This window comes from Chelonoidis abingdonii, chromosome 17 (assembly GCF_003597395.2).
Source record: "Chelonoidis abingdonii isolate Lonesome George chromosome 17, CheloAbing_2.0, whole genome shotgun sequence".
Lineage (NCBI taxonomy): Eukaryota > Metazoa > Chordata > Testudines > Testudinidae > Chelonoidis > Chelonoidis abingdonii.
The window spans coordinates 32,411,178-32,434,029 of record NC_133785.1 but is presented as its reverse complement, the minus strand read 5'-3'; the positions used below and the strand labels follow the sequence as shown (position 1 = coordinate 32,434,029).

Genomic DNA, 22,852 nt, shown 5'->3' with positions numbered 1-22,852 from the left:
AAAGCAGCACAAACAAAGGAGAGAGGCACTGGCTGTTTTCTTTTAGACAGGGAAGCTCCGAGGTGGGGGCAGGGGAGAAACCCAGCTCCAAATATTGGTGGAGCACAGCGCCCCCCTTGAATATTCCTGGTGCTCGGGCACCTCGAGCCCATATAAGCTGCCGCCCCTGTGCACAGGTGCATTACGAAGATCCCTGCATCATGTGCTTCATGGATAGGTTATTGCTTTTAAAAACATTGGGGCTCCTTACAACATGCAATATGAGTGGAGCAGAAAAACAAAACAAAAACAAGAACAAAACAACAAACCCATACGACAAGTCTAAGCTTCCCTACCTGGATTAACTACTGGGAAATACCAGAGAACATCTGATCTGTCATTAATGACTAGCAGTAGGTTGCTTCACTGAAATTGAGAATGTGGTTATATTTTGTGGCTGACATTGAGCTTTACTCGGACTGCATCTCCTTGCCCTGAAGCACAAACGAAAGTGACTACAATGTTTATTGAGTTAGTGTGGCTTTTAAATATGTTTGAGGTGCCTGTCGTTTCATCTGCAGTCCAGCTCTTAAATGAGAGTGTTAATTCAACACAAACGTAAACTGCATTTTTGATCATCTCTAATGAGCTGAAATCTCACATAACTGCGATCAGATGTTCCCCAAATGGCATTAAATAACCAGAAAGTAACTCATTTTAGTGTTAAAAGGCAATGGGCCAAATTTATCCCTAGGGTAAATCCACTGACTTCAATGGAGCTATGCCAAAGATGAATTTGACTCAAATTTCCAGCTACCCTTCAGCTTTTCCACCCACACACAACTGATTGCTCACTTTTATATGTACCATCAGCCCTCTCGCACATGCAAATCCCACATATTTATGGCTTTATCTAAATCATTAGGAATATTCAATATACCATCAAGAATTGTTGCAAATCGCATTACTGCCACGAACAGAGAAGTGTATGCATAAATACTAATAATCAAGCCCAAGATGTTAACATTTATAATGCAGCAGCCAGGTGGAGCCCTACTGTGCTTGGTGCTGTGAAAACAGTGACAGTCCCTGCCCCAAAGAGCTTGCAATCAAAAAGAAGCGATTTTTTGAGGTGAGTTAGGGGGATGGTATTGTAGCGCATCGTGTAGCATGTTCCCAACACGACAAGCAGAGATAGCTAAACCCACTGATATTCTGCACTGCTGAGTTCAGAAAAGCTCGACCCCAATCTTGTTCTCTTGGGACAGGATCCTTCAGTGTAAGTATCTTTCGGGATGGTACCCCAATGTGAAACCAAGTGAAGACACTTAGGTGATAGTGCTGCAGTATTGTCTTCAAACCCCAATTGACATAGGTGCTGTTCCTTCTGACTCCTTGCCAGACTGTACACTCAATGTGATTAGCAAGTGAAGATAAAACTGTTCCCCTGGACTGCTGCTGTCCTGCCTGTGCGGCATCAGTTTTAACCAGCATGGCTAAGAAGCAACCGGTCTGCTCTGATTTTTTAATGATCTATATACAGAGATAAATGTCTTTCCTCGGTGTTCATTTCACCAGCTTGGAATGAGAAGTCATACAAAGAGAAGGGCTGTCTGGTGTTACTGTACTTGGTTAGTATCCCACTGCTGCTTTGAAACTTTTCTTTATAGCAAACCTCCTTTCTGAATTTTAAGCCAAGCTCCCTCTCCTTATGCTTCCTATAGAAACCGTACACTAGGGAAAACTATTTCTCATCTTCTGGCAGTTGTGCTGTGCAAAATCAGGCAGCTGGCACTTTGTACGTTAATACCAATTAAAGCACAGGCCTAGTGAAATAAAAAAGGCTCTCATTCAAACAGTGACCACAAAGTGTTGAAATAAATCACTGCATGATACACAATGTTTATTCCAGCACTCTGCACATAATCATCAGTTTCAATACTATACAACTATGCTGTGTGAATAATCATATTAATCAGGGCCAGATGCGAGTCTTCCTGGCTGGCTAGATGACATATATGTTTATATATGGAGTATTTTTTCCCCTTGTCTTTTATACTGCATACACATAAATACACACACATACTTACCAGACAACCAAATGTTTTGATGTTACTAGCATTTAATTTCTACCAACTTCCAGGACACTTACTTGAGAGGACAAATAGACTGAACTTGAGACTCATCGGCTATTAAGCTCGGCCAATGAGGTCCAGGACTCTTAACGGATGTTAACTTTTTTATTTATTTATTTTTTTGTTAATATACACACTTTTGGGGGGCTGAGGGGTGGGAAGCAGTGTTCCATTTTCCTCCCTCTCTCAGAACAAATTCCTATACAAGTGAGATCCACATTCTTGCCATTAAATATTCTGTGTGAGGTTTCTACCCAGCCAGAAATACCAGCTCTTGATCTACACCCTTTAAAATGTGATGTGTGTGAATGTTAGCAAACAATGGAGCTGTACAGGGATGAATTTGAACTAATACATGACTCACTACACCAGTTACTGAAAGAGCAGATTATTCTGTTTCTCTCTAATACCTGTTAGAATTGAGTTCCACACTCCCCGCGCTTCACAACTAGGCAGGTTGCAAGTTGCATGAAAAACAGCAGAGGTGCCAGCTGCTTGACTTTACAGCACCAGAAAAATCACAGCAACATTAGGCACTGTTGCACTGGAGTTTATTGAAACATGGTTCCTGTTACAGCAAAGGTTTGGCAGACTGGCATAGGTAAGGGTTTGATGTGCCCATACAATCCTCATTTAGGATTAGGGAGATTCCCCTTCCTCTGGAAAGCTAATTTATACTGTTTAAAACATGGTAGCATGACACGACATTCCAGTGTGAATTTTTGAATTTTCTATGTTAACTTCCTAACCAGAAAGTGAGTGAGAGTGTGTGTGTACATATATACACGTGTACATACACTTGTATATATATATATTAAAAGTATGTTCTCTTTATTCTTGACTTTATGGAGTACCTTCAGGGAAAGAAGTAACCACATTCAAACGAATGTGTCTTGTGCACAGGGCCATATGCTCCCGTTGATCTTGATGCAGAGCTATGGCTGAGATTAATGAAGAACTAAGATAGACACTCGCATTAGCCATTCAATATTACATGTATGTGGGAAGCGCATGTATAATGTCACTTATTGCTGAGGGCTAGCTGCGAAATTCTGATCCAGATTTCAAACAGATATTTGAATGTGGGGTTTTGGGTTAGCCAAAGGGCTGTGAAAATCGCATCCTGAAACCATCGCCATCCCCTTCATCCACATACCTGAAGTTGGAGGAGTGTTTAGATTTGAATCCTTCAATATACTCAAGAAATATGATTTCATTAATACCTAATTTATCAGCCAGTCTAGTGATGGGGTCTAATCCCTGAAAATGCATAATAATGGGTAAAGGTTTCAAAAGACATCACACGTTACCTTGTGCACACAAGATTTTGCATTCAGAAAAAAGAGTTCTACTGTTTTTTTGTCCTTCAGAAAGGAGATGCTTTCAATGTAAAACCTGAAAAAAAAGAACAAAGCGACTTAATTTTCTAACCCAGGTTCTGTTCCCCTCCCATGTCATTCTGATTTCCTCATTTTTTGTTCCCCCGCAATACAGATGGTTCAGAGGCACTATGACTTATTGCATTTAATTTCCCGCCTATTAGTAGGGAACAAGCACAAAGACCTGAGGAGAGATAGTGAAAAGGGAATGACAAACACCCTGTTAAACAGATAAGAGTGATTTGACAACTTTTCATCTCTTTTGAAAACCCTGTCAGATTTCAAAGGGGCAAGTCATCCTCTTAAGCAGAGGAAAGCCACTCTGGAATTGAAAAAGGGTAATGCAAACTCTGTGTTACAACTTGACAAAGCCAATGCAAAATCCACCGTGGCAGAGGGATTAGTGCTAGTGTGGAAGGTTGGTGGATGCGTGACTTTGGAATCATATCGGGTCCAGGAACTCATGGGAGTTCTAGTTCCAATATTTTGCACAGAGAACCCGCCTCTCTGCACTGTTCTAGATTTCCCCTTCCCTCTCAAACAAGGGCCAGTTCATGAGTGTGTTGTCTCAGATCTCCCCGTCCATAGGTACGTACAGTCTTCCTCCATGGGGTTCTGGGGGCAAGCCATAGACAGGACTCAGCAAGGTTGCTCAGAACAAACTAGAATCTCATTGGAAACAATACAAGCTTGGAATGCTGCTTCCTGGCTCTGTCCCCACCTGCCCGCCACACCACCCCCGCCTTGAACCAGTATGGTAGGATCCCATGTGGAGGAATCATAGAATATCAGGGTTGGAAGGGACCTCAGGAAGTCATCTAGTCCAATCCCCTGCTCAGAGCAGGAAAGTCCCCAACTAAATCATCCCAGCCAGGGCTTTGTCGAGCCTGATCTTAAAAACCTCCAAGGAAGGACATTCCACCACCTCTTTAGGTAACCTATTCCAATGCTTCACCACCCTCCTAGTGAAATAATGTTTCCTAATATCCAACCTAGACCTTCCCCAGGGCAACTTGAGACCATTACTCCTTGTTCTGTCATCTGGAGGAGGTGTTGTTGGCTCCAGGACTGGGGAAGCATTTGGCACAGTGGTTGTTCTCCTCCCGTGCTCCTCCCTGACTGCATTTTGCTAGCACTCAGGTGCGTTAGCAGCCTTCCATACTGTGCACTGGAGGGGTGCAAAGGGGCCTAAACGTTTATCAGTGCTGAGAAGTGTCTGTAAGTAGCAGGGCCGGCTCTATGCACCAGCGCAGGAAGCAGGTGCTTGGGGCGGCCAATGGAAAGCAGTGGCACGTCCGGGTCTTCGGTGGCAATTCAGAAGTGGTCCCTTAGTCTCTCTTGGAGGGAAGGACCCGCTGCCAAATTGCTGCCGAAGAATGAAGTGGTGGTAGTAGAGCTGCCGCTGAAGTGCTGCCAATTGCGGCACCCCCCGCTGCTTGGGGTGGCAAAAACGCTGGAGCCAGCCCTGGTAAGTAGGCATCCTGTGGGATTACTATGGAGATGATCAGGGCTGTCACATGGGACCCTGAGGTTCAATTGCCAGCATGTGGAGTTTAAGAATCAGAGGGTAGAGGCACACTCATGTCATCTGACCTCTTTCTAAACATGAAAAACCCGACACTGAACCCTTCTGATCCAGTGTATCTTCTTCCCACAAGGGGCAGCTCCCTCTGTTCACCAGCCTTTCAGAAGCCCCTTTTTGTCTGACTAAATACAACAGGTGCAAGGGCATCTGTTTACAGCGTGGCCAAGCTGCAGAGCTCTTGACAGCTCTTAGGACTGCTTAGGAATGTGGAGTCCTCTAAAGCGAAGAGTGTTTTCTTATTTGCAAAGGCTCACAACCAGGAAGCGCTTGGCTGATTTGCTAAGGGAATTCTTCACACATGGTGATTCCAAAGGCTTTGTCTGAAGCGTCTGCACTTTCTTCCATGCAGCCCCTTATGCTTTGAACCATCCTTCCTTCTCTTCGACTGCCGAACAACCTCTTCACATACTATCAAAACCCTCCTGAAATCACGTTTCCTCTCTGAAGCCTTGCTCCGCTGGCCTCTCCTTGACATGCTCGTCATTGTGAGCTTCACCATTACTGCCTGTATTGTCATGGACTAGCTGACGTACCTCTGCTCTCTACTGGCTGTATAGCAGTACTGATTCTGACATGTCATAGTCTGAAACAAATTCTCCTTTAGTTCAAGTACAAGGGGGCTATACTGCTGTTAAGGGTAGGGTGACCAGACAGCAAATGTGAAAAATCGGGATGGGGGTGGAGGTGGGGGGGTAATAGAAGCCTATATAAGAAAAAGACCCAAAAATCAGAACTGTCCCTATAAAATTGGGTCATCTGGTCATCCTAGTTTAGGGAGGATCTGAGCTCTGGCCTCACTGCCACTCTGCAGACACTAGCGGCCACGATGCGGTAACGGTCACATTCTTAGATGGTGAGGGCTTGCTACAGTGTCATATTTACTTGGTTTTAAACTACCAGAAAAGAACGCAGGCTCTAATCAGTTAAAAATACAAAACCAGTAGCAAATCTCACAGCAACACACCAGCCCTCAAAAACATATCCTGAAACTAAATTCCATGCCTCTTGCATTACCAAGGGACACCCATCTTCTAATCCCTCCATCTAAGCATACGGTATTTTCTACGGCTAGATGGGCAGGGATCACACCCCAGATAATGACCTCAGCTACAAGGGCATCTGTAGTAATTCCAGTAAATACAACTGAGTTATTCCAGAATTACACTGGCATAAATGAGATCAGCGTCTGGACCGCATAATACTTTATGCACATACACAAAGCCAAGCACCTTGCTGTCACCCTCTAGAAATACTAAATAATAAAAATGACAAGTTCTATAAGTTGCTTTTGCTGTGTGCTTTTCCCCTAATACTCACTTGGGATATTACACTAAACAGCACCAAGACTATGAACGTTACACACGAAACAGTGCCTAGACAATGAACATCTACAATTCCGGAAGCACTCATCTCTCAAAGCAAGATAACACAGCCTCGTAAAGCCTTCTTTTAGCTACATCACTGCAAGGTATGAACAGTTCACTATCAATGCATGGGCTTCTCAGAATGATGAAACATTTGGGGCCACACTGTCCAGTGAGTTCCCTAAGGCACGTCGGTGGTCTAGCAGGGTGGCTGATTCCTGAGCACCTCCTTGTGGCCAGAGGTCACTCTGCTGTGTCCTGGTGCCAATTTCTCCCCTTTTCAAGGCCCCTTCATAACTCCCAGTCCACAGGTCATCAAAACATTCCCTTCCTGGGGCCCCACTTCTGGAGTTTTTACATACTGGGCCTCCAGACCCCACACCCAGTTCAGTCTCTCTCTCTCGACAACATAGGAAGAGCAAGGCCCTGCCCTGAAAAGCCGGCAGTGTAAATGCTGAAGTTGACAGACAAAGGAAGCTATACAAAAGCCCAGGAACGGGGACGATGCTAATTTCCTCTGACAAAGGTGTTAAAAATTGTTGGGGGGAGAGAAGGCATATTGCGCAAAAGGCTAATGTTCACATTTGCTCTTTATCTCCTTGACCCCTTCCATCAGTTATTTTGTGTTTACGAAATGGCTCTTCCTTGCTCCTATTTTAAAACCACGCATTTTATACCAAGCAGGCACAAGGCTTGTTTAAACCCAAAACCACGAGGCGTTATACTGGCAGGAGATGTGCAGTAAGAAGCACCGGCACCATTTGGTCCGAAGCAGAATTCTGAGGCCACATGGCCCACACAGGCCTGTGTTGTGCCAACAGGAGCGCCGCCCTCTGTCCCTGCCTCTGCCTTTCCACTGAAGTTGTGTGCACGCAGTGCTGCACCTAATCTTTCTCATAGACTCATAGACTTTAAGATCAGGAGGGACCATTACGGTCATCTAGTCTGACCTCCTGCACAACGCAGACCACAGAATCTCACCCATCCATTCCTGTAACAAACCCCTAACCTATGTCTGAGTTATTGAAGTCCTCGAATAGTGGTTTAAAGACCTCAAGGTGCAGAAAATCCTCCAGCAAGTGACCCGTGCCCCACGCTGCAGAGGAAGGTGAAAAACCTCCAGGGCCTCTGCCAATCTTTCGACTGCTCGCATCTGAGTTTAATTAAAGAATAGACGATGACAAGGCACATGTGTTAGGGAGAGATAAGCGTGTGGGCGCTAACCACCCAAGGCATGTGCCAGGGTGTGAGAACCCACAGTTGCTCACACGTCAGAACTATATGCAGATCTTAAAGGCACTATTAGAATATATATTTTCTGTAGCGCTAAATAATTTGTGTATTGTCAACTATTCCTATATCCTCCTCTTTTCCCTTCTAAAGGCCTCTCCATGCACTACCTACTTGCTCGTTTTAAAATAGTTTATTTAAGCTTTTATGCCCCTAAGATGCAAATTCTACCCCAAAGTGCTTGGGCTTAAAATTAGCTTCCAGCAGCTTCTCCTCCCAAGTCAACTCTTTCTCTCTGTATTAACTCTTTCAGTGCTTTCCAATCTCTCATCTTGTAAGGAATACTTAACAGGTCCTGGCCTAGATCTTCCCTCCCAGCCAAGGTGTGCTCAGCACAGCACAGCTCAGGAAGCGTGTGTGTAAAGGTGGCTTTGCCCTGCCCCACCTCCACTCCCACCCCTCCCACTCCTGAACTGGCTGTTCACAGTTTCAGTCCTCTGATGGAAGCCAGGGCAGCCCAAGGTCAGTGGATCTCTGCAAGGATGCAGGGTCCTGCCCACATGGAACAGCGCGCTTTACATTTCATGAAAGAATAGGGAAGGTTAGTCATGTGACCAATTTCATGGCCAAGTCAGTGACAGTATTTCTGCTCTGTTGCCGTGTAAGTGACTGAAGTTCAATACATAGATTGAGTTTCGCATTTCCTGGCCAGAGGCACTGAATGTTTAGGAGGGACGAAGGGCCAGTAATAAATATATTTAAAGGGAAAAACTTAGTTTAGGTTTTGTTTTTAAAAAATGGGGGAAGCTACAAAATCTAACAAGAAGAAAAGCATTTTCAGTGAACACCAGGTACTGTTTATCTTGAACCACTCCCTACTATGTCCTAAATACAGACAGCGCAGCCTTGTGGTGCCTACTTACCCATGCTACACAAATCACTGTTCTCTCAGAGTGCCTTATAAATGTTTTTTAACAAACAGCAAAAATCTAGCAAGAAGTTGCGTCATATTAGAACTGGAGAGTGGAAAAGATCAGCCTCATTTCATTTTCCAGACTGACTAAAATGGAAAATACTAGCAGTCAGCATAAATGGGGAAAAGTAAACTTAATTGTTAAGAATTAGTAAATTAACTAATCAAAGTTATTAGTAGCAATTCAGGCAAGGAAGCTTTTTAAGTATAGGATTCTTTAAAAGAAAATATTGACAATGGAAGTTTAATTTAATAAAATATTGTTTTGATTTAAAAAGGGAACAACCAAATTTTCAAAGAATCTCATCGCTAACCAGCATTTATCCAGGAGTTAATTGCTTTTTAAAAACAACACATATGGCTTTGACTTTTATTTCCTCTATCAAATTAATTATCAATCCTTTAAAACAAAAAGCTATAAATACACCAAACCCGTAATGTCTGTATATATAGAAACATATAGAAAACAATTACTTACCTAACTGCAAAGTACAAAGTTGCTGGACCTGGTTTCTTGGGCAAGTCGTGATCCAGAACTCTATGATCTAACTGCAGCCATATATTCTGGCCTCTGTAGGAACAAATGGGGAGTGGGAGGTGGAGGGGATATGAGGGGAGAGGAACAGGTTCCATTAATAATACTGAAACAGATTCCCTTCAGCACTTGCATTTGCTCAAACTGACACTTTTAAAAGAGCAGGACTGAGAAATCCTGTTCATACTAAAGTTTGGGACAAAACTTTCAACTCTTCAATTGAGGCAGCATTTGGCCAAATATCTGTTTAGTTACTAGCCCTTTCAGACGTTGATATACTTCACACTCAGGACTCTGAAGAAACCAAGGGCATCCCCATTCCTAAAACTGTCACATGAAGATCAGACATGAAGTTCAGAAGAACTAATATGTCTCCCCTCCACATTAAGGCAAGATCCTGCCCTGCTGTTGCAAATTGGGGCAGCTCCATTGACTTCGAAGTAGCCATTCCAATTTACACCAGCTGAGGATCTGGCCTGTAGTCCAAGGGTGGGTGCCCTTTACAGCAGAAAGATGCTGGTTCCATAATCACTGTTTCTGCGATGAGATTGCAGCACGTTGTGCTGTCATTTCCCAGCATCTACTGATGCAGACCCCCAAGATGAAAAGCCTGCTTTTGAGAATTGCCATCTCAAACTAAAGAGAAGGGCGAGGTGCCCACATTTCAGAGCACAGCTTGTCTGTGGAAGCACTGTAATCTAGTCAGGCAGGCGCCCCTGCATGCTTTGTTATCGAAAATCCCATTGGCTGAATCAGTTTAGGATGGTGTCCACAGGGAGTGACTGAGAAGAGAACACACGCCTCCCCAAGCACCATTTTTAACAACTGGTGGGAACAAAATAGGGGACATGGTTTGTGCCTCACTTTGCCCCGTGGATGAGCCTGGAGAGACAGACACTCAGTAATGCCTAGTGCTGCCATCCGAGAGATTCTGGCACTGGGACAGGCCCCAAGCTGGCACAGCATGACTGCCCCCCGGAGGTGACAGGCTCACACTTCAAACACTGACAGGCATGTGGTGTTTTTAGCAGATGCCTATAAATTCTCTATCATTTGTCAAAATTTCTGCTTGCTTTTTTGGGATACTAGCTGCCCTTATGAAATAACCAGGGAGTGCTTTGGAAAAGTTCGGCAGGTGGAACGGCCACTAAGCAATTAATGAGGGGAAAAAAGTCTCATGGAAGTTCTCCTGGGAGGTTGGGAGGAGTATAAACATCACCCCAGAGCTATTTATAGAAGAAATGCTGGAAGAAAACAGTTTATGACAATGAAAAGGCCAAGGACGTTGCCAAAACATTCTAAAGAGAGTCCTGGGGAGTAAAGCAGCTCTTCAAAAAATACACCCATGGCAGTGCCAAGAAGGGCTTCAGAAGCAGAGATCTCTTCACACAGAGGTGATACCCAGCTACTACGACATTCTAAAGAGCATCCTCCACTATTTCCCTCCTCCCGTACACCCAAAATCCCTGGGAAGGGTACTGACTCTACAGCTGTGGGTTGATGCCCAGCTTTGTACAATGGGAAGAAAGTCGGTCTTGTGATTAAGGGTGTCTTTACTGTCACAGACTTCCTATGTGACCTACAGTGATAAGGGATGTACTAAAAAGGGCAAGAAATGTCCTAGGTAGGGCAGGGATTAACGTCTGCCCTGTAATAAAGACGTAATTAGGGTCAAGACCCAGTTCCACTGGCTACTATTGCAAACCTCCACCCCTCCCAAGCTGGGCTTGTTTTTGGCACGGTTCCTTCTGCCATTTCTGGGAGCTGGGATGTGGTTGCACTGGAAATGCTCATTATGAGGGAGTATAAAGTGACTCGTGCAATGTCACGCAGTAAAATGCACACTGAGGCTAGGCAACATGCTCACCAATGTCAGTCAGCTCGAAGGTTTCACTCACAACTGGATGAGAGAGGAATTCAAGGAGTTAACATGAATGCTACTTTTGCAACTGTTTTTGGTAGGCTGAAAAGTGGTTTAGACTTCTAGAAAAATAAGCAAAAGGCACAGAAATAGGGAGAGTTTATTACTGTGTTATCTGACTTCAGATTTCTCTGCTGTTATGCCAGTTAAGTATTAAAAGTTTGTTTATACTGGGTTTGAGGCCAGAAAATACAAAATGATGTAATTGATTAATACTAAAAATGCTTGCATATTCCCCCAATTTTTTTTAAATTGCACAGAGAAGGCATGCATGAATGTGTTCATATGTGAAGGAGAGAACACTAAATCAGTTTTTCCACCTTTCACTTATAAGACAAATAAGAAAGGGAAAAATAAACCCAAGGAGGATTTTATAGAACTGCCCTTCTGTTTTGTCATGGTGTGTCATCCTGACTCAGCTAGGACCATTCTAAGGGGGAGGAAAACATCTTCTTTGAAAACAGGGAGTCATCTTTAGATCATTGTGGCTTGGCCTGGAGTCCAATTTCTATGCTTTTTGAGACGGACTGAGATGTTGGTTTGCAACAATCATTTCACCAACTGTTTAAAAATAGAAATACAGATACTTACGTATCATCTATAAATGTTATCCCAAAATACTCCTTTTCTTTGAGGTTGAAATGTGATGCCACCAGATCCAGTAACTCCCGAGACAAAAGTTTGGGCTATTGAGAGAATCATCAGCATATCATTACATTCAGATCAGCCATTTTATTTTTAAACTAGTCTTCTCTTGGACTTTGCCACATACTGGTAGTTTAAAGCACCATGATGCAGTCTACTACCCAGATGGATCCCATGAAGCCTTGTGCCCTTGGATATTGACTTCCCAAGCACAGCAAGACTCCAAACCCCGGTTTACCTGTCAGAACTGCAGAAATTTAGAACCAGACATAAATGACTAAGTGGTTGGAGAGCAAAGGCAGCTAAGTTCTTCAGCCTTCCCAACCAGCTGAAATGTATAAAAAGAAGTAGAAGAAAGGAGTGGCTAGTCTAGGGGAAAGACTGGACTGAATTCAGGCTTTTCATGGACTTTATTGCAGGAAGGACTTTTCAATATAGAATCCAGGAAAACTAGACCTTTTTTTTCCCCCTTATGACAAGGTACCACCCCAAAACACAACCCAAAACACAGATCATTTTCAAAAAGATCTTAAAATTGAAACTCAGAAGAGCTTAATGTGTTATAAATTGTAATGAGAACAGATGTTAAATAAAAGCTATTTACTGAAAAATTTCCAAATGTAACAGCACCGAGAGCTAAAACATAAAACTAGTGACACAAGACAGGTCTGTTTGTTATCGTCCAAGCAAATAACAAAAAGATGAAGTTTGATTTAGATTTTTAAAATCCATTCCATGTTACTAATCTGAGGACTTGTTAGGCTAAATTTGGCTAAATTTTTTTTAGATGCGCCTCTTTGACCTTGGGGTCTAAGTCCCATTTCAAAAGTGATGCAGGCACTCAGAAGCCAATGAGATTTAGGAGCACAAGTCCTCTGTCACTTCTGAAAATGGAACTTGGGCGTTTTTGAAAACTTTACTCATGGACATTTAAGAAAAGTTTGACTGTGTCCATTTAAGCTGATAAAATACAGTTAAGTGGATTGCATTAAAAAGCATAGATGCCACTATAAAACCAGGCTGTGTTTATAAAGGGTGCTTACCTGAACCAGCAGTTCCAACTTCCTGTCATCAAGGAGCTGCACCTGGCAGTGCCTGCCTTCTGTCATCTAGAAGGATAGGAACACATCAGTGGTGAGGGAATGGAGAAAACTCAATTTAAAAGCTGCAGATGGCAATTACTTATGGTAGTAGGCTTTGATGTCCTTGCTACTGAGCCACACTGGAGGATGTTTTGGTAACTAAATCTCCTCCCTATATGAAGGCTAAGGTTCTTTCTCCCAGAAGCTGCTGAGCACTCTCAACTCCCATCAACTTCAAACCGTAGTTAAGGGTACTTAACACCTCTCAGGATAAAGATGAAAATTACCCAAAAGCTGTAGCAGAGCTGCAGTTCAGTTGTAATTGCATTGCACTTGGCCTGTGTAGTGAAAATAAACCAGACTTATTAATACCTTTACACACAGAGCTAGTAATGTTCTTATGCTTTAAGCTCTGGCAAAGCAACCAGCACTGGGCACAAAACAAAACATTTATTCAGAGATTCCAAGGTGAGAAAGGACCATTGTGATCATCTAGTCTGATCTCCTGTATAACACAGGCCAGAGAACTGCCCCTAAAATAATTCCTAGAGCAGGCCATTTAGAAAAAAAAATCCAAATTTGATTAAAAAATAGTGATGGAGAATCCACTCTGACCTTTGGTAAATTGTTCCATTGATTAATTACCCTCACTGTCAAAAATGTGTGCTTTATTTCCAGCTGGAAGTGTCTAGCTTTAACTTCCATCTATTGGATGTGTTATACTTTGCTAGATTGAAGAGCCCATTATTAAATATTTATTCCCCATGTAGATATTTATGGACTGTAATCAAGTCATTCTTAATCTTCTTCTAAGCTAAATAGATTGAGTCTCTGTGAGTCTATCACCGTAAAGCATGTTTTCTAATCCTTTAATCAATCTCATGGCTCTTCTTTGACCCCCTCCAATTTATCTACATCATTCTTGACTTGTGGGCACCAGAACTGGACACAGTATTCCAGCAGAGGTCGCACTAGTGCTAAATACAGAGGTAAAATTACCTCTTAACTCCTACTTGAAATTCCCCCATTTATACATCCCAGGATCACATTAGCTCTTTCGGCCATAGCATCACACTGGGAGCTCATATTCAGCTGATTACCCTCCACAACTCCAAAACTTTTTCAAAAGTCACTGCTTCCAGGACAGAATCCCCTACTCTGTAAGTACAGTCAACATTCTTTGTTATTAGATGCATATACAGCAGAACCTCATTTATCCAATGTAATTGGTATAGCGGCCAGAGCAGATGATCAAAAATCCGGATAAAGCAGAGATTGGGAAAGTGCAATGCTGCAGCACCATCTAGTGGTCACTGCAGAGCTCACCCCCTTCTGGACCTGTGTGCACTAGCTGTTCGGTTGACACAGAGAGCCAGTCAATGGAGGGTCAGATAAATGGGGTTCTACTGAATTTACATGTAGCCATATTAAAATGCATGTTTGCTTGCGTCCAGTGTACCAAGCAATCCACATCGCTCTGCATCAGTGACCCGTCCTCTTTATTATTTACCACTCCCCAATTTTAATCTGCAAACCTTATCAGTGATCATTTTAGTTTCGTTCAGGTCATTGATATAAATGTTAAATAGCATAGGGCCAAGATCTGATGCCTGCAGGACCCCACTGGAAATATACCCACTTGATAATGATTCCCTATTTGTAATTACATTTTGAAACCTATCAGTTCGCCTGTTTTTAATCCATTTAATGTGTGCCATATTTTTTATTGTTCTAATTTTTTAATCAAAATGTCATGCTGTACTAAGTCAAACACTTCACAGAAGTTTAAGTATATTACGTCAATACTATTACCTTTATCTCCTAAGCTTGTAATCTCATCAAACATATATATCAAGTTTCGTTTGACATGATCTTTCCTGGGATCTGTGTCAGGCTGACAGGCCTATAATTACCTGGGTCATTCTGTTTATCCTCTTTAAAAATTGGCACATTAGCTTTCTTCCAGTCTTCTGGAAATTCCCCAGTGCTCCAAGACTTATTGAAAATCAACATTAACAGTAAAGTGAGTTCCTCAGCCAGCTCTTTTTAAACTCTTAAATGCAAGTTATATGGATCTGCTAATTTAAAATGGCTAACGTTAATAACTTCTGTTTAACATCCTCCGGAGATATCAGTGGAATGGAAAGAATGTTATCAGTACCATATGATAAAACTAGTATCTATTTTCCCCTCAAATACAGAACAAAAATATTTACTGAACACTTCTGCATTTTCTGCATCATTATTGATAATTTTACCCTTTCCATCTAGTAATGGACCAATACCATTTTCAGGATTTCTTTTGCTCCTAATATATTTATAAAACCTCTTATTATCCTTAATTCTGCCGGCTATAGATTTATCCTAGTTTCCCTTTGCTTTCCTTACCAATTTCCTACAATTCCTAACTTATTATTTATATTCATTAAAATCAACATTCCCTTTCTTCTATTTGCTATACATATTAATTTTTATAGATGTCTACACTTCCCCTCTAAACCAAGTCAATTTTTCAATCAGAACAATCTTCTTAAACTATGAGATTGCGGTTTTTCACGCATCTAACAAGGTGTTTTTAAATGATTCCCAATCGTCCTTCACATTTTTCTGATTAAATTATTTCTCCCAGCTGATGTGGCTCATATTTAGGAAGTTTATGAACTAAATTAGTAAGTCCCCAGCTGGCCTGAGTTCTGTCCCTTATCACAAGGAAGTTAACCTCAGTCCTAGCCCCTGGGAGAGGGAATGAATTAGTCAGACATTTGAACATGGGCAGCGAGTATCCCAGGCCAGGGAAGGCTGAGCCTCCTCAAAAGAGCCAGGCGTGGTTCTGCTCACACTTTGCCCTGAGCCCCCATCTGCTTCCCGCTCTTTCCCTGTGGCCTGTGCTTACGGCTTGGGCATCCCAGCGCTCAGGCCGCCTGGAGCTCCGGGCCTCGGGCCGCCCGGCACTCGGGCATCCCGGCACTCCGGGCCTCAGGCCGCTTGGGCCGTCTGGTGCTTCAGGCCTCAGGCCACCCAGGGCGCTCGGGCATCCCGGCGCTCGGGCATCCCAGCGCTCCAGGCCTCGGGCATCCTGGCGCTCAGGCCGTCTGGCGCTCCGGGCCTCGGGCATCCCAGCGCTCGGGCCGCCCAGTGCTCAGGCTGCCCAACGATTCAGGCCTGGGGCTGCCCAGTGCTCAGGCTGCTCAATGATCCAGAGCTTGGGCCGCCCAGTGATCCAGGCCTCGGGCCACCCAATGATCCAGGCCTTGGGCTGCCCGGCGCTCAGACCACCCCGTGAGCCAAAGTTGGGGGCGCTGTGGTTTCCCGTCCAGTGCTCTGTGGCTGGTGGGGTGGGTAGCGGTCCCAGTGGGGGTTCAGGGATCCACCAGGAAAGGGCTGCAGGCGGAAGGGGTGTGGCTGGAGGCTAGCCTCCCTGAATGGATGGTTCACGTATCACTCATGCATTCAAACACTAAGGCTCCTGCTGGGATTCCTTGTTGTGGCAGACATTGGAGACACAGCCTCATTGAAGAAGACGATGGCAATGCCTTATTTGAGTGTCAAGACCAGCACAGCTGCTTGGACCATGAGGTTTATCCAGGGATATGCAAGGAGACCTGGCTCACTCCATAGCTATTAGATCTGGACTGTTTTGGTCCCCTTAGTTTCAGGTTTATGTCATGTTTACCCATCGAAAACTATTCCCATGTCTCTCTGGGAACAGTTAAAAAAATAAAGGTACATTATGCTCCTTTAACACCTGTCTTTTAAAATCTATTACATTTTCATGAAAGCCTCTACATTATTTAAGAACCGTTCTATTCTCGGTCCCTCACAGTCTGGGCAGGGCCTGGCTTTCAAGTACTCTGAAGATTACAACTGGTAAAGGGAACCTGGCTTTTATTTCTTTAATCATGCCCTCTGAATAACTCATTCTCCTGAAGGCCCAGAGCTTCTGACAGGCAATAAATCTGCAGCTCTAAACATAGACAGAAGGTGGCTTTCTAAGATAGGGATTTTCTAATGAACTAAACATTGTGAACACAGTGGTTCTTTTCCTACAAATGACTGATCTCTCTGTGGACAGTAACAGAGTTAGGGTCAGAGTCTCAGCTGGTGGAAGTCTGCATTGCTCTGTTGATGTCAGTGGGGCTACATCAGGATCCAGCCAATACACTGCACTCTGAGATGGGGCTGGGATTCTACCCAAAACCAGTGACATGACAAGTCCCTCTATAGACAAAGCCTGAGAAAGCCTGCATGTGGGAGAAGGTGGAATGTGTAAAGGAGTTTTTAAAAATATAAAAGCAGCAAAGAGTCCTGTGGCACCTTATAGACTAACAGACGTATTGGAGCATGAGCTTTCACCCACGAAAGCTCACGCTCCAATACGTCCGTTAGTCTATAAGGAGCCACAGTACTCTTTGCTGCTTTTACAGATCCAGATTAACACAGCTATACCTCTGATACTTAAAAATATACAGCCCTGTTGACATACAAATACCAGTATATCTGGTGCAGTTATACCGGTATAAATGTGCTTATATCACTATAGCTCAGGGGTAGGCAACCTATGGCATGCGTGCCAAAGGCGGCCCATGAGCTGATTTTCAGTGGCACTTGCACTGCCCAGGTTCTGGACACCGGTCTGGGGCTCTGCATTTTAATTTAATTTTAAATGAAGTTTCTTAAACATTTAAAAAACCTTATTTACTTTATACATAACAATAGTTTAGTTATATATTATAGACTTACAGAAAGAGATCTAAAAACTTTAAATTAGAGTGAATAAATGAAGACTCGGCACATCACTTCTGAAAGGTTGCCGACCCCTGCTATAGCTCATTAACATACAGGACGGGGAATAAGCTATGCTGGTATAAAACAATATACTGTACAAATACTGTGTTTAGACCAGGCCTACATTAAAGAAATAACTATTATTCCTTTTCGTTGTAATGGGGTGCGAGAGAGAGAGAGATCCATTACTGAGTGGCCCACAAAGAGGATGTGTGGCTTACAGCTATTGCCGGCCATGGTGGATCTCCTTTAGCTCAATTGCTATAGACCTTTGGTTTAGGAGATAAAATCCAGGTTCTAGTCCTCACTCCCAGGGAGCTCAGTATGTGATTTATCTGCATTGTTTGGAGCCTTTAAATCCATTACAATCTGATCACAGCTTCATTTGTCACTAAGCCATTGTGATTTATTTATGAACACACATGCTACCATAGATTAGTCATTTCATCAACTTACACTTTTTCTGCCTCTGACATACTGCTGCCAATTGCCCCCGTTGTGAAGTGTCTGATCCATCAGTGTTTAAGTCACAGCCCCATCTGTTGCACTGAGATAGCATAAATAATGGCAACGCCTAATTGCTTGTTTTTACCCAATGAAATCACGTTCATCATTTCTAATGGCTGTAATTGTCACATCTATCTATTGTTAAGTAAACACATTCTCTCTCTCTCTCTCTCTCAAAAATAAAAACATTGTGCCATGGAAAGCTGCCTCAAAGATTCAAGTGTAAAAGCTATCACAATCATTTGCACTTCTACTGCGCCAACCAACAGCGAATCTCAAAGCACTTTAAAAATATTAAGCAATTAACTCTCACGACAGGCCTGTGAGTTTGGTAAGTAAGTGAGATTCCTTCATTTTATAGATGGAGACGTAGGCACAGACCTTAAGTGACTAATTCTGAGATATGCTGAGCACTCACAACTCTATTTAAAGTCAATAGAATCTGTTGGTGCTTACCATCTCAGAAAAAGTCAAGCCACAAATGACATATTTGGGACCACATAGGAGAAACAGGACCCAAATATTCCTGCTCTAACAAGACAGGCCTCTCTTTTACCCCCAGAGATTTTTCATACATCGCTAAATAGTTAGAGGTATAAATCCATCTTTGATTCTTCTTCCAATTCATTACAATTAAATTACTGATACAACTCCTGGAATTAACCCTTGAATCAGGCGTCTTGTGGTTGTTAAGATTCTCTGAACTTCAAGCATTTTATATTATCTCAAAAATGCAGAATTTTAGAAAGTTAAATCTGGACCATTTAGCACAGAACAGAACAGCGCAAGAGCATTCAGTGATAGGGTGTATTGAGTTGCGATTGTTGTGGCATCTCCATCACGTCCTCAGTCATACAGGCTGTTCCATACAGGGAGACCTTGCATTCGCAGTGAGCTTCATGGTTTCTGGGGGCGGGGGAGGGGGTGTTTCACACCACAGCTTGCAAAGCCCGGAAGGCCAGAGATAACGACTAATTTACAATTATATAGCACCCTTCTTCCAGAAGGATCCCAAAGCCCTTTGCAAGCTATGCAGAGTCAGTTCATCTACCAACATTTGATACCGTGCACCAGCACTACGCAAGATGCTTTTTCCATGTGAAACAAAAGATGGAGCTTTAAGTAGGCAGAATGTAGTTACTCAGCACAGAGGGGGACCAGGGCACATGTAAGACAAGTAACGTGGGATCTTTAGGGACACAAGTTATGGGGATGTCAGTTTTACATTTGCATTTATTATACCCTCAAGCACAAGACCCAGATTTCCAAGGGAATGTCCGTTAGTTTGTGAATCTTTTCTTTAGAGACTTCTTGCAGGCAGAGACCTCTCACTGCCAGGACCGACGCTAGGGGTTTGAGCGCCCTAGGCGCAGGGCAATTTCGCCGCCCCGCGCGCTGGTCCAGCGGCTCCGGTGGAGCTGCCGCTGTCCTGCCTGCGGACGGTCGGCTGCTCCCGCGGCTCCGGTGTAGCTGCTGCAGTCGTGCCTGCGGGAGGTCCACCGGAGCCGCGCAAGCAGCCGACCATCCGCAGGCACCACTGCGGCAGCTCCACCGGAGCCACCTGCTGCCCCCTCCGGCAAAATGCTGCCCACCAATAATTCTGGCGCCCTAGGCTAGGCCGCCTAAATGCAAGCGCCAGCCCTGCTCACTGCACAGCTACAAACCAGCCTCTTCAGCAACACACACACACACACACCCCATCAGTGCTGCAAGCACTCATACCCAGTATCTTCACCTGCTCTTAAAGGGGCAACTCTCATTTTTCCCTGATTGCATAATCTATGTAGCTATTTACAAAGCAAACACAACCCCAAACAAATATTCAACATGATGACTAAATATAAAACACTGGGAATCTATTGCCAGGCACCTTATGCATCCGAGAGAGGTCACCTCAGGCAGTGCCACACTGAGGGAATGCCTTCAAGGTTGCAGTCTAGCTGTTCTATCCAGGGAAAGGCTGACTTCCCGCACGTGCCATGAAACAAATGATGTGACCTGAATAAGTCTAATCATTGCCAGGAGTGGAAAGAGGCTAGTTCTGTGCCTCAGGTCCTCCACTGATCCTGATGCTATGAGGCAACTTTTGCCTTACATCTGTGGGCACGGAAGGCCAAAACAGCAGAACCAGCATGCTTCTGTATAGGCAACGAGAGCACAACTCAAGACACCTGAGTGCCGGGGAATTGGGCAAGACCTTCTTTAACACATAGGATAAGGTAGGTACATGACTGACGGTGGATATGACTATACACATGCATTGCCCCAAGCCTCACTCTCACAGGGCAGAACTTTGGAGGCTGTTGCTGCAGCAGCTGTGAACTGGCTCTGCAGCTTGAGAGAAGGATTCCTTCTCCCACTGACCTCCCAGTGGGTAGGGGGCGATATTATTTTGTATTGAGGTAGTTCCCAGAAGCCCAAATCAGGGCTTGGGGCTCCATTGTGCTAGGTGCTGTACACACAGATAACAAAGACTGGCTTTGTCCCCTAGACTAGGGGTTCTCAACCTTTTTCTTTCTAAGGCCGCCCCCAACATCCTGTAAAAACTCCACGGCCCACCTGTCCTACAACAACTGTTTTTCTGCTTATAAAAGCCAGGGCCAGCATTAGGGGGCAGCACGCAGGGTAATTGCCTGAGACCACCACTCCACACAGGGCCCAGTGAAGCTAAATTGCTCAGGCTTCGGCGTCAGTTTCAGCCCCAGGTGGCAGGAATTGGGGCAGCAGGGCTTCACCTTTCTGCCCTGGATCTCAGTGATTCTAATTTGGCCCTGCTTGGCAGACCCCCTGAAATCTGCTCGTGGCCCCTCAGGAGGCCTTGGACCCATGGTTGAGAAGGGCTCCCCTAGAGCTTACAAATGTTACCCTTTAGCGTCAGAGGAAATAAAAAGGGGCATTACTAAGGGAGATCGTCTTTAGCTCAAGAGGTAGAGGCCTGGGCTTTTGGAACTGAAGAACAAGGAGCTAGTCCTGGCTCCCCAGGTAGGTACATGCAATTTATTTACCTGTAGCTCATCAGTTATTTAATCTGGTTTACTCAAGATCTGTGCAGGAATCAGGATTTGACTCAACAGCTCTAATAGCTGCCAGGTCCCATTTTCTGCAATTACATTTTCATCTTCTGTCCACTGCGCCTTGCTAATCTAAACAGTATGACTGGCAGTTCTTATTAAAGAATTTACTGCATGATGAACCCTGGCAAAGACAAGACACCAATATTACAAGCAGTTCGGAGATAGATATGAATTTGTATGTATTTCAGCTTAATCAAAATGGGTTTTTTTGCCAATGCGCATTAATATCAGTTATATTTTGCAAAAGCGTATGTCACTATATATACCCAATCATTGATATTAATGATAGGGTGAGAGGGGAAGGGATGTTGTCTATTTACTGATAGGAAAACGGTAAAATAAGGAGAAACTTAAACAGAGTCAAGCCCTTGTTTCCAGTCCTACCTCCTGCATAAAATCAAAAAACAAGTGGAACAAAGCGCAGCATGGAACCCCGCTCGCAACAAAACCAAACCGAAAACTGCAGAGGTATTGGATTCTCATGTTTTCCAAAGAAATCAGCAACCCCTTTTTCTCTCCGCACAAGTGGTCAGCTCTTACCTAATGCAGGTTTATGCAACTCAAAAGCAAAGGGCGGGGAAGGAGAGGAGAATGATTGCCCAGGATGTTTAGACATTACCGAATCTCTGCAGCAGTCTTAGCTTACAGACAAGCAATTCCAGCAAGTTTTATGAAAGCAGGCGATTTACTCAGACACTTAATGAAAAGGAGTGCACTGAAAGAATATAGGTGTCCCTTTCTGTATCTATGCACGCACCAAGGTAAAGCAAAGGAGAAGACTGGGATTAAATGCTGTTCAGAGGGGGTTCAACACAGCATGTAATGTTGTCAGTGCAAAGTGGATCATCATCTAATAGAGCTGGGACATACACATAATATAGCCTTCTACAGTGTACGGGTAAAGGGCAGAACTGTGCATACAACATTAAAGGACTAAGGCCAAATTCTTCTCTTGGTTATGCCAGAGCAAATCATGAGTCGCTTCAGGGAAGTCACTTTGGATTTACACTCATTTAACATCAGGCTAGCATTTTTTCAGGGGAGAGTGGGCGGGGGGGGGCGGAAGGACAGCTCAGTGGTTTGAGCATTGGCCTGCTAAACCCAGAGTTGGGAGTTTAATCCTTGAGGGGGCCATTTAGGGATTTGGGGATTGATCCTGCTTTGAGCAGGGGGTTGGACTAGATGATCTCCTGAGCTCCCTTCCAACCCTAATAATCTATGATTCTATGAAACTGAAAATTGAGGATAATACTAATTATCTTTGATTTCACTCATGAAACATCACTTGCAGACAAAACATATGTCACTGAATTCTCAATGTCAAGTTATAGAGGCATATTTTGCACAACTTCAGGAGCTTTAAAAATACAGTCTAAAAAGGCAAAAAGCCCATTTCTTAGCCACGTAGACCAATTCCCCATGATATCCTGCTCCTTAATGTTTGGGCAGAGAAGAACCTGTAGGATATTTATGCTATGACCATCCCCCACCCCCTCCGGCAGTAACATCCTCCTTGTTCAAAGCCAGTAGTTACACACAATATTTTTAGACACTAAAAAAAACCCAACCACCATATTTAGATGCTGTGTAAACAGGAAGCCTCACAAAAATTTAAGCGAAAAAAGCTGACAAAATAACGTCTCATGGAACGGTGGCTC

The 22,852-nt window shown here is 43.8% G+C and overlaps 1 protein-coding gene across 2 annotated transcripts in view; it reads right to left on the bottom strand.

Annotated features, from left to right (window-relative positions):
* FRMD4B (FERM domain containing 4B) overlaps positions 1-22,852 on the bottom strand; it is a 124,637-nt gene that overhangs the window by 76,901 nt on the left and 24,884 nt on the right. The window contains exons 2-5 of one of the 2 annotated variants that reach the window (XM_032772848.2): positions 12,790-12,855; positions 11,693-11,787; positions 9,124-9,216; positions 3,425-3,509 (exon numbers count right to left, since the gene is read on the bottom strand). In XM_032772848.2, the coding sequence (XP_032628739.1) occupies positions 3,425-3,509; positions 9,124-9,216; positions 11,693-11,787; positions 12,790-12,855 (339 nt within the window). Of the gene's footprint in view, positions 1-3,424; positions 3,510-7,494; positions 7,619-9,123; positions 9,217-11,692; positions 11,788-12,789; positions 12,856-22,852 lie in introns of those variants that run through there. The other variant, XM_075073157.1, reaches the window with a different exon arrangement.